Genomic DNA, 13,715 nt, shown 5'->3' on the forward strand with positions numbered 1-13,715 from the left:
AAGAATGTTCTAGTTAAGTTCGGATGTTCATGCGCAAATGGAGGAGAAAATTCATAGCAGCTTCGTTAACCGTCGGTTCGACTTGATTTTTGGATTGAAGGTGGTCGATATGTAGATAGAGATTTTGTAGTTGGTAGTGATCGGAGATTTGGATTTTTAGATACAAATTTTCGAAGTTGCTGCAGTTTCAGAATTGAAGGTGGTCGATACGTAGATAGAGATTTTATTATTATTATTATTATTATTATTATTATTATTATTATTATTATTATTATTATTATTATTATTATTATTATATTATGTTATAATATTATCTTATATTATATTATATATAAATATAAATACTCATAGTACTCTGAATAAATAAACACTCATAAAAATAAGTATAAGTAAATATATAAATATAAATTAATATAAATTAATATAAATATGAAACTTAATTAAGAAAAGAGAAAATGAAAGTGACATGTCAATGACTAAAACAACTTTTACATCTTTCATTTTACAATTAAAAAAAGAAATATACTAAGAAAGCTTCACATTTCTCTTTTTTCCACGTTTCCATCTCCTAAAATTCTTCTTTTCTTCATTTCTCATGTATATCATCTTCAAAAAAGCAACTTAAACTATAATATTCCTTAAAATCAGTATAAACCAACACTAGTTGCTCAGATCTCAGTAGGGGCGGGCGCCCCTCTCAGTCACCACTAAGATCCGCCCCTGGGCAGCATAAAGGCTAAAAACCGTCACTTAGCATAAATTTCTCAAAAATAACGCTGTCGATAGTTTTTCGTAGATAGTCGATCGACTGTCTTTTGTCCAACGATCAACTGTTTCTATCTAACACCAACGGGGGACAATCACAGTCTGATGGTCGACTGTCATAGTCTGACGGTCGACTATCAAAGACAGTCGGTCGATTGTGTTTAGGGATGGCAATGGGCGAGAAAAAACCCGTGACCCGCGGGTACCCGATCCTCGATGGGCGGGTAAAATCATTAAATCTTACCCGCGGGCATGGGTACGGGTAAAAATTTATACCCGTCGACGGGTCGCGGGCGGGTCGCAGATATGTACTACCCGTCGCGGGTAAAACCCGACCCGTGAATACATGAGACTTTTCTTAATTTACCCACGAATAAATACTTACAATTATTAAATTTAAAAGCTATTTTACTAGTATTTAAATAATGATTAAAACATAATATTATATACATGTAAAAAACTTAATTTTCACGTCATTATACATATAGTTTGTACATATAATTTTATAATTAATAAAATTATTTGGATTTTCTAATTAAAAAATTGTATATTATTATTACTTGCGGGTCACGGGAACCCTCGGGTCACGGGCATGGGCGAAATGTTTTTACCCGTAGCGGGTCACTGGTTTCAACGTGCAAAAAAAAAACCCGACGGGCGGGTCGCGGGTATATAGAACCCGTGCCCGTTACTCGCGGGTGCCATCCCTAATTGTGTTCTTTTTTTTTGAACGGCAAATTATATTAAAAAACCCAAATGATACAAAATGTTCTCACAAGATGGAAACATAACGATACTGAGCTAGAATCCTATGTTTACATCAAAACACACAATTACAGCATAAAATTATAGGATAAGAACTTGTGGATTACATAACCAATTGAGCCACTCAAGCTTTTTAACTTTGCACCGGTTCCCGATCCACTCGAAACTTTTGAGTTGAATATCGCACAAGGCTACCGGAGGCGTCCAACATTTTTTCGAGAAGACCATTTGATTCCTATTTTTCCAAATGAGGTATACACACGTCCAAATCACTCCTTGCCAAATCTTCGCACCCATATCCGAGTATTGTGAATAAGAGGACTCGTCAAGCAAACTATCTAGGCTTCGAGGTAAAGAGCCCAACCCCCACCAAGTGAAAACTTTAACCCAAACGACCCAAACCTTTGGACAGCAGAATAAAGCATGTTCCACTGTTTCAACTACATCACCACATAAAGGACAGAGGACGGAATGGAGATCAATACCACGCTTGTCAAGTTGTGACAAAACCGGGATTCTCTCCCTCCGAACCCTCCACACAAAAATGCTCACCTTTTTTGGAACTAATTTATTCCTTAATGTTGCCAAAGTCGACCCGTCTGCGGACTGACATGAATCCATGAGAAGTTTAGTGAGAGCCTGTGTTGAGAAAGAACCCGACCCGCATAACTTCCAAGTCCATCGATCTTCCCTGCCATTCGTGAATGAAAACCCCGAAATCATTCCTTCTAGTTCTAACAGTTCACCCATCGTTCTCCCTGTGATGCCTCGACTCCATTCCCATTCGGTAATCCACTTGCTGCCATCCCATTTTATACGGTCCGCCACTTTTGCATTGATATTGGATTCTAACCGAACCAATCGTGTGAATTTTTGTCTTAAAGGTTTGTCACCTAGCCAAACATCATCCCAAAAATTCGTCAAATTTCCATCGCCAATCACCTTCGAAATTGAGCTGGAAAAATCCACGCCTAAGCCATCTATCTCATAACCTGTTTTAACAACATTCCTCCATGGAGAGTTAGAACGCGAAAAAGTAGAACCCATCCCCGGAATAATTGACCCCGAAACCCTAAAAATGCTTTTAATAACGCTTACCCACAAGGAGGTGGGTTCGGTAAAAAACCTCCACCACCACTTGCCGATAAGCGCCATGTTTTTAAATTTAAGAGAACCAAGATTAAGACCCCCCTCCGCCCAAGGGCAGATTACTTCGTCCCATTTTACCCACGCGATTTTTGACTCATCACCCGCCCCGCCCCAAAAAAAATTTCTTCTCACACTCTCTAATTTTTTCAGCACGCAAGGCGGGGCACGAAAGAGCGAAAAGTAGTACAAGGGCAAACTATTGAGAACCGAAGAAACAAGTGTCAAACTGTCACCAAAAGACATCGTACGTGCTTTCTAATCCGATAATCTTTTCTCAAATTTATCTATCACCGGCTTCCAACTTGAGTATTTATTCATCTTAGCACCAATTGGCAATCCAAGGTAGTTAAACGGAAATGACCCAACATTACAACCAAAAGTACTAGCCATCTTTTCCACTTCACTTTTATCACATTACTTTTGTTGTAGTTAATCTTAAGTCCCGAGCACAACTCAAAGCATTTTAGTAGTTTCATAAGCCTTTCAGTAGTATCTAAGCTCCAACTTCCAAAGAACAAAGTGTCATCCGCATATTGTAAGTGTGAAATTAGAATATTATCTTTGCCTATCTTCACCCCACTATAAAGATCATTTGCTACCGCCGATTTAGTTAGCCAGTTAAGACCCTCTGCCGCAATAATAAAAAAGAAAGGTGAGAGCGGGTCACTGAAATGTCCCGTTCATATTGATTATAAACGTTCCATATTAATTGATTTCGTTGCGAGGTTTTGACCTCTATATGAGACGTTTTTCAAAGACTGCATTCGTTTTTAAACACAAACCATAACCTTTATTTTATCGACAAGGTTAAAAGGACATCACCTAGATTATCCAGAAATGATAATCTAAAATATCACACTTACACACTACCAATACATATTGGTTTTCAATATTAATATGTTACAACAAAGTAAATCTCGAATGCAGTTTTAAACAATATTATACAAGCATGCTGACACCAAATCTTGTCCTTATTTTAGCATGCAAAGCTCTTAATAATCACCTGAGAATAAACATGCTTTAAACGTCAACAAAAATGTTGGTGAGTTATAGGTTTAACCTATATATTTATCAAATTGTAATAATAGACCACAAGATTTCATATTTTAATATACATCACATACATAGAGATAAAAATCATTCATATGGTGAACACCTGGTAACCAACATTAACAAGACGCATATAAGAATATCCCCATCATTCCGGGACATCCATCGGACATGATATAAAAACTCAAAGTACTAAAGCATCCGCTACAACGGATGGGGTTTGTTGGGCCCAATAGATCTATTTTTATTATTCGCGTCAATTAGTAGACTGGTTTACTAATTCTTAGGTTACCAAGTAAAAGGGGCATATTCGGCTTCGATCGTTCAACCATAGAAAGTAGTTTCATGTACTTGTGTCTATTTTGTAAAACATTTATAAAGCTGCATGTATTCTCATCCCAAAAATATTAGATTTTAAAAGTGGGACTATAACTCACTTTCACAGATTTTTACTTCGTCGGGAAGTAAGACTTGACCACTGGTCGATTCACGAACCTATAACAAATATGTACATATATATCAAAGTATGTTCAAAATATATTTACAACATTTTTAATATGTTTTACTGTTTTAAGTTTATTAAGTCAGCTGTCCTCGTTAGTAACCTACAACTAGTTATCCACAGTTAGATGTACAGAAATAAATCGATATATATATTATCTTGAATCAATCCACGACCCAGTGTATACACTTCTCAGGCTAGATCAAAACTCAAAGTATATATATTTTTGGAATCAAACTCAACCATGTATAGCTAACTCCAACATTACTGCATATAGAGTGTCTATGGTTGTTCCAAATAATATATATACATGGGTCGATATGATATGTCAAAACATTTGCATACGTGTCTATGGTATCTCAAGATTACATAATATATTAGAATACATGTATAATACAATATGAATTAGCTAGGATATGATTAATATAGATTTGTTACCAATTTTCACGTAGCTACACCAAGAAAAATTATCCAATCTTGTTTTACCCATAACTTCTTCGTTTTAAATCCGTTTTGAGTGATTCAAGTTGCTATGGTTTTATATTGAACTTAAGTTTATGAATCTAAACAGAAAAAGTATAAGTTTATAGTCGGAAATACAGGTTACAAGTCATTTTTGTAAAGGTAGTCATTTCAGTCGAAAGAACGACGTCTAGATGACCATTTTGGAAAACATACTTCCACTTTGAGTTTAACCATGATTTTTGGATATAGTTTCATGTTCATAAGAAAAATCATTTTCCTAGAAGAACAACTTTTAAATCAAAGTTTATCATAGTTTTTAATTAACTAACCCAAAACAACCCGCGGTGTTACTACGACGGCGTATATCCGGTTTTACGTTGTTTTTCGTGTTTTCAGGCTTTAAATCATTAAGTTAGCATATCATATAGATATATAACATGTGTTTAGTTGATTTTAAAAGTCAAGTTAGAAGGATTAACTTTTGTTTGCGAACAAGTTTAGAATTAACTAAACTATGTTCTAGTGATTACAAGTTTAAACCTTCGAATAAGGTAGTTTTATATATATGAATCGAATGATGTTATGAACATCATTACTACCTCAAGTTTAGTAGGTAAACCTACTAGAAATGATGAAAATATAACTTGAGCTTCAAAGGATCTTTGATGGCTTGGAAGTTCTTGAAATAGAATCATGACACAAAAACAAGTTCAAGTAAGATTATTACTCGAATTAAGATAGTTATAGTTATATAAATTGAATCAAAGCTTGAATATGAATATTACCTTGATTTAGAAAGATAACCTACTGTAAATAACAAAGGTTTCTTGATCTTAGATGATTGCTTGGAATGGATTAGGAAACTTGGAAGTAAACTTGTAAACTTGGAAGTGTTTTTGATGTGTTCTTGAGTAATTGTTTTTATGATGATTATAGGTAATAACCAAAGCTTGTATTTGATGATTTTTGCTGGAAAAATAGTAACTTAGACGTTCATGGAAGAGTGTGTGTGTTTTGAGAGAGAATTGGGAAGAAAATTGGAAGTGAAATGGAGTAGGTGGTGAGTGGTGAAGGTGAGTGGGGTTAAAAGGAGTTCTTGTCTTTGTTTCCTTGCTCATAAGTCATGCTAGTTGTCTAATTGTTAGTTCCACATGTTTGTTGACTATCTAGGGCTGCTAAGAGCTGAATTATTATGTGTATATACCAATAGTATATACGTCTAGGAGCTGGGTATTGTACGAGTACGAATACAGTTGCATACGAGTAGAATTGTTGATGAAAATGAATGAGAATGCAATTGTAAGCATTTTTGTTAAGTAGAAGTACTTTGATATGTATCTTGAAGTCTTTCAAAAGTGTACTAATACATCTAAATACACTACATGTATATACATTTTAACTGAGTCGTTAAGTCATCGTTAGTCGTTACATGTAAGTTTGTTTTGAAACCTTTAAATTAACGATCTCATTTAATGTTGTTAACCCATTGTTTATTATATCTAATGAGATGTTAAATTATTACATTATCAAGATATTATGATGTATGAATATATCTTAATATGATATATATACATTAAAATGTCGTTACAACGATAATCGTTACATATATGCCTCGTTTCAAAATTCTTAAGTTAGTAGTCTTGTTTTACATATGTAGTTCATTGTTAACATACTTAATGATATATATATAATTATTATTTTATCATGTTAAATATAGTGTAACAATATCTTAATATGATACATATGTATTTAGTAAGACGTTGTAATAACGATAATCGTTATATATATCGTTTCAAGTTTCTTAACTTAGTAGTCTCATTTTTATGTATATAACTCATTGTTAATATAATTATGGAGATACTTACTTATCATAATCTCATGTTAACTATATGTATATCCATATATATATCGTCATGTCATTTTTACAAGTTTTAACGTTCGTGAATCGCCGGTCAACTTGGGTGGTCAATTGTCTACATGAAACTCATTTCAAATAATCAAGTCTTAACAAGCTTGATTGCTTAACATGTTGGAAACACTTAATCATGTAAATAACAATTTCATTTAATATATATTAACATGGAAAAGTTCGGGTCACTACAGTCACCTTGTCTCACTCCTCTACCAAGTTTGAATTCTTTCGTTGGGGATCCATTCACAAGAATCGAAATGGATGCCGTCTTCAAACAAGATGCAATCCACCCTCTCCATTTAGTACCGAATTCCATAAAACCCATCATGTCATCCAAAAATTCCCAATTAAGACTATCAAAAGCCTTTTCGAAATCCACCTTGAACATCATGCTTTTTATTCGATTATTTTTTAAGAACTCAAAAGACTCATTTGCGATAAGGGCACCATCCATTATATCTCAACCTTTAATGAAAGCACTTTGTTCCAATCCCACAAGATGCGGTATTACCTTTCGAAGTCTCAATGAAAGTAGTTTCGCAATGATTTTGTAGAAACTACCAATCAAGCTAATAGGCCTATATTCACTTAGGCTTACCGGGTCCGTCTTTTTGGGGACAAGTGTGATAAACGAAGAATTAGAACCCTCCGATAATTCGCCTTTATCCCTAATTGTGTTCTTCAGTTGCAGCATCAACAGCAAACTCACGGCTTTTGAGCCAAATTCACTAAATCTCGATCCTGAACTCGATTTTGACCTCTAAACTGAACACAACTTGTTTATAAAACATCTTGAGACATAAACCCACAAACTTTACACCAATATAAAACAATTTGAGCAATTTGACACAAAAATTCCTTTTTGACAAAACCTAACATAAACACCCAATTTGATCCACATTTAGACATGAATTGACATAAATCTTACCTTATTTGAACTGCTGAAATCACTAGACATTGATTTCAAACACAATTCATCACCCAAGATCAAGATCTAGCACTTTAAGGTTTCAAAAGAAGGAGATGTTAGGTACGATGTGTTTTTGGTGAAAAAACTGGAAACCAACCAAATGAGGTGGACACAGCCCTTAAAAGAGTTTAAAACACATACCCCACAACACACGAGTATTTACCAATTATTATATATCTTTCGTACTTCGTTAGACAGCCCCTACGGAGTCCAAATTAAATAAACAAACATTGTGTGTGACCCTTGTCGCAATCTGGTCTTAACCAAATATTTAGATAACACTAAACACATAAATAAAATAAAAGCACATAAAGACACATAATGAAACCTTAAGGGAAAAACCATCATCTTACATCTAGCCTGAAGTTCCGTCAGTTACAATTATGGAACTCCTTTTGAACAATGTCTGATAACCATCCGGAACACGCCGCTCTTCCACACCTTGAGAAGGAAGATTTTCGACACTCAAAATGTTGAGTAATAATCCAGTCTCCGTTAGTAGCTTGGGTCATCTCGGTTTCTGCACCACCATCTTCATACACTAGAAGATCCATCGAAGTGTGCGAGACTTAAAGCACATGATTTTAATATGAGACAAAACCGCCTCAACTCATCGCTCTAGACACGTCCAAATCTGCCACTGACATGTCAACGATCACCCATACATAATCTTATCCTATATCCGATTTTATTTTAAAAAACTGCAGAAAAATTCAACAGATGCCCTCGTAGGCTCTTCGTCAAAATTCAACTAACTCGTTCTCATAGCTATGAATTTCATGAACACATTATCTCATCCTCAAGCATGCTTCCACTGTACGAGTAAGAAAACAAACCGCGACTATCCGAGAAGAATCTAGTTCTACCACCTGGTCTGTTTGCAAATTTCTTGGTTATTGGAGAGTAAAACAAGTACCTGGGTCTCTTGTGTTACCTAGAATTAACGTACCAACCCTACGAAAATGGTAGAATCACGTCGCAAAACCATCTCCCATTAGCCTGATACTTCCGTCGGTTATCAAACTCACACTGAGTTCCCGATACCCTCAACATTATCTCGAAAGCTTACGTTTAGGGACTTACAAGATTATCAGCTCTATCAATCACCTAAAGATTCCTATTTGGTCTCATCAAAGAAACCGCTCCCTTTGTTGAAAAATCCATCAACCAAAACACGAGAAACTGATCGAAACTGAGCCAAACCAAACTAAAAAAACAAAAGCATACATTGCAACTAAAAAATACACGAGATACTCCTACAAAAATAGAGAACGCCATAACACTAACAAGCAAAAGAAACCAAGGCATACAACCCTAACGGGTAGCCATCTTTGTCTTCCCATCAACGATCTCCCTATCTATCCTTTAACCATTTTGATTAACAGTTTTGTAGGTCAAAACGTTAGCATTCTCATCTCCAACCAAAACCGCCAGAGAAGGAGCGATAATACCGCGATCTTCATGGTCTTAACAAAAACCTTTCCCGTCAGTATGATGCCCCGTATCCGAAGAGGTAGCCCCACGATCATCAACACAAACATCTTTAAAAAGATTTTGAATCGAAACCCCTATATCCCCATCATTATCACTATTAACCAAACCAAAAGAACAATAGGCATCTTTGGCTTTCTTTATGCTCGCCCGTTTACCACCCCTCTTTGGCCACATACTCTTTAAAACCTGCAATCTTTAATTTTCCTTTATTAAAACTTCTTCATTCTTGACAAAATCCTTCACACGTACCATTAGTACGTTCGCAAAACATTCAACTGTAGTGACCCGGGAATTTCCGACCAAAATTAAACTTAATCTTATATGATTTCGACACGATAAGCAAAATCTGTTAAACTGAGTCTCATAATATTTGAACTATTTTCATGAATACATTTGACTTTGACTATTCCCGACGATTCACGAACACTTGTTGTAAATAAAGATGTTTATATATTATATAAATAAAAATAAGTATATACATATAATATTTTGAATTAGTAAATTATATTCTATTTAATTGAAAACTAAAATGTAAAATAATACTTAGAATAATTAAGCTATAGTTAAAATAATTAGATATATATAAATATATGTATATAAAATAATCTGACATGTTAATTTAGTTGCTTAAACTAAACATGAAAAATATGATACAAAAATATTTAAGTTGTAATTGAAATGAATATATAAAGATATCCGACTTTTATACATAATTGTTATATGTATATTGGGATACATATAAAAGTTTTAGATATTATATAATACATAAATAATAATATGCAATATTATTATATTAGATATAATTACAAGTTAAGGAATAGTATCATAATATTAGTATTATTATTTTCATTATTATTATTAATACTAATATCAATATTAGTATTCATTATATTATTATTATTATTATGGTTATATTTGTAATTAATAAATTCTAATAAATCTAGGGTTATCATAATAAAGATCCTCATTATAAATGTAACTATGAGAAAGATTGGAATTACAAATTTAGTTGTAATTTAAATGTTAGTAGTTATTATTGTTCTTAAAAGAATCATTATTATTAATATTATTATTAATAATTATCATTATCCTTGCTGTTGATATTATTATTCATTACCATTATTAAAATAAGTATTACTATAAAAACTATCAATTTTTTATTTAAAATCGTTATTACTAATATTATTATTATTATAATTAAATAATTATTATTAGTAGTCTTATTTTAGTAATTTTATTAATATTTGGATTATTATTATAATTATAATTATTAATTATTAAATTTTTCATACGTATGATTTTAAGGAATAAAATTCAGTTGTTTATATAAATTAAAACTGTATTAGATTGGTACCAGCAGATTTCATATCACAGAATGCTCCAAAATCTATTGTGAGTCACAATCTACTTTTATTTATTTTACTTTTCTCCCTCTGATTGAATTTCATCCTGTCTGTATATTGGTTACACGTCCAAATCAATTAATATACCAACAATCCAGTTACTGCATCAATATTCGATTATTATCTATGTATTATGCTATCCTCCCAATGCAAATTGTTTTAAAAACAGAAAAATTAGAAAGAACACAGAGGGTCGACCTCTGTTCTTGTTTCAGATTTTAAAAGCTTCAACAACGAACCAAATTTAAAAATCCTTAAATGTAGAAGTGTTAGGATCCTTTTACTAAAACTATCTGCAAAATCCTAGTTTCCAATTTCTTATAACGAATTCTAATTCGAGAGTCAAACTTTCGTTCTAAAAAAGTCAAACGATGCGTTCATGATGAAATTCAAATTTGTTTTAGTGTTTTGATTTAAATTGATGATGCAGATAGTTTATGAGGAAGATTTGCAACCTCTTTCATGTAGGAACTTTAATCTAAAACGTCCTCAAATTCGATTTCATGATTTTTTTTTTTTTTTTTACAACCGTAACTGCACAGGTAGTTTTATTTTTTTTATCGTTTGCTTTTGATTCAATCTATCACATAAAAAAAGGTTCCGTTTCCAATACTAGTTAAATCAAACATATAAATGAGAAGCAAGGATACATCGATTCATGGTTTGTTTGATTTCAAAGAAGAAGAAAAATATGACAGAATTATATACGGTATAAATATTATACAGTTGTGTGTTATTTCGGAAATTGGGCATGGCTCAACTGGTTTAGAGTGTTAATGGGTTTAGGAGAGGTCTCGGGTTCGATTCTTGTATGGGGCAAGCCTTTTTGGAAAAACATTTTGAGAGGGTATATATTTTTCCTTTCATTTCAATTATTATTATTATTATTATTATTATTATTATTATTATTATTATTATTATTATTATTATTATAAATCATTTTGTTATGTTATTATGATTTGTGTAATATTAGAAATAGAATTATTATTATTATCATCAAAATTAAAAGTATCATAAACATTATTTGTATTATTATTGATATTATGATCATTATGAGTTACTGTTATTGTTATGTTAATATTAATAAAATGATTTTTTTTATTATCATTTTAGTTATTATTAAGTAACATCATTACTTATTAATAGTGCTATTGTTGTATTATTAATATTGAAATAAGTATTATTATGATTAGGATTATTATCATTATTGTTGATATGAAAATAATACAAACTATTATAATCACCATTAATATTAGTATTATTAACATTTAGAATTTTTATTAACAAAAGTATTATCATTAAGATTACCCCTAATAGTAAGATTGTTATTATTATTATTATTATTATTATTATTATTATTATTATTATTATTATTATTATTATTATTAAATGTTACGTATTATTATCAAAATCTTTATTTTCATTATCATTACTATTAAATTATTCACTTTATTAAAAACTACTATTATTATCATTATTATGAATTTTATTATAAAAATTATCATTAATATTACCATTTATAGAATTATTAATACTATTATCATTATTATTAATATTAGTACTATCAATATTATTATTGCCATCACTTAAAATATTATCTTAAAATACTACTTTAACAAATAAATAATAATTATTAAAATATTTTTAATACATATCACATAACAAAAATTTAAATATTTTTTTTTATGTACAAAATGAATATATGAAACATATATATATATATATATATATATATATATATATATATATATATATACATATATATATATATATATATATATATATATATATATATATATATATATATATATATATATATATATATATTTAATATAAAAAAAGATATAATTAATAATCTTATGAATATATTTGTTCGATTACCATTATGTATATTAATAAATATACAAATGATATAGGTTCGTGAATCTGAGGCCAGCCCTGCGTTGTTCAATGTTGTCATATGTATTTTACTACAAAATACAGTACTGTGAGTTTCATTTACTCCCTTTTTAAATGCTTTTGCAATATATATTTTTGGGACTGAGAATACATGCGCTGCTTTTATAAATGTTTTACGAAATAGACACAAGTAATCGAAACTACATTATATGGTTGAATTATCGAAATCGAATATGCCCTTTTTATTAAGTCTGGTAATCTAAGAATTAGGGAACAGACACCCTAATTGACGCGAATCCTAAAGATAGATCTATCGGGCCCAACAAGCCCCATTCAAAGTACCGGATGCTTTAGTACTTCGAAATTTATATCATGTCCGAAGGAGGATCCCGGAATGATGGGGATATTCTTATATGCATATTGTGAATGTCGGTTACCAGGTGTTCAATCCATATGAATGATATTTTTGTCTCTATGCATGGGACGTATGTTTATGAGAAATGGAAATATGAAAATCTTGTGGTCTATTAAAATTATGAAATGATTATTTATGTTAAACTAATGAACTCACCAACCTTTTGGTTGACACTTTAAAGCATGTTTATTCTCAGGTACGAAAGAAATCTTCCGCTGTGCATTTGCTCATCTTAGAGATATTACTTGGAGTCATTCATGACATATTTCAAAAGACGTTGCATTCGAGACGTTGTGTTCATCAAGATTATTATTAAGTCAATTATAGTAAAATATATTACGAAATGGTATGTATGTTGTCAACTTTCGATGTAATGAAAGTTTATCTTTTCAAAAACGAATGCAATGTTTGTAAAATGTATCATATAGAGGTCAAGTACCTCGCAATGTAATCAACTGTTGTGAATCGTTTATAAGCGATATGGACTTCGTCCGGATGGATTAGGACGGGTCTTCACAGTTGGTATCAGAGCGGTGGTCTTAGTGAACCAGGTCTTGCATTAGTGTGTCTAACTAATAGTCGTTAGGATGCATTAGTGAGTCTGGACTTCGACCGTGTCTGCATGTCAAAAGTTTTGCTTATCATTTCGTGTCTAAAATTACCTGCTTATCATTCTTAGAGAATCACTTGCTTATCATCCTTAGTCTAGACACATCTTATTGCATTGATTGCATGATTAGTGTATGGACAAAATTCATATCTTAGCATATCTGCTAATTCATATCTTAGCGTATCTGTTATTGTAAACTTTGCCTGACATTTTCTGTAGATTCCTCCGTAACTTATGGGATTTTAGTATTATATATGCATATGTAAATTATGTATTGCAGGGTACTAATCTACATTCTATAATCTATTTCTTATCG

General features: G+C 31.6%; 1 protein-coding gene across 1 annotated transcript; it reads right to left on the reverse strand.

The window, feature by feature from the left end:
- Window positions 1-2,934: 2,934 nt before the first annotated feature.
- On the reverse strand, window positions 2,935-7,062 carry LOC139890104 (uncharacterized). Its single transcript, XM_071873005.1, has 2 exons — window positions 6,804-7,062; window positions 2,935-3,077 (listed from the first exon to the last, which is right to left on the reverse strand). The coding sequence occupies exons 1-2, from the start codon at window positions 7,060-7,062 to the stop codon at window positions 2,935-2,937; spliced, it is 402 nt and encodes a 133-aa protein (XP_071729106.1).
- Between the last annotated feature and the right edge of the window lie 6,653 nt (window positions 7,063-13,715).

This window comes from Rutidosis leptorrhynchoides, chromosome 2, assembly GCF_046630445.1.
Source record: "Rutidosis leptorrhynchoides isolate AG116_Rl617_1_P2 chromosome 2, CSIRO_AGI_Rlap_v1, whole genome shotgun sequence".
Taxonomy (NCBI): Eukaryota; Viridiplantae; Streptophyta; class Magnoliopsida; order Asterales; family Asteraceae; genus Rutidosis; species Rutidosis leptorrhynchoides.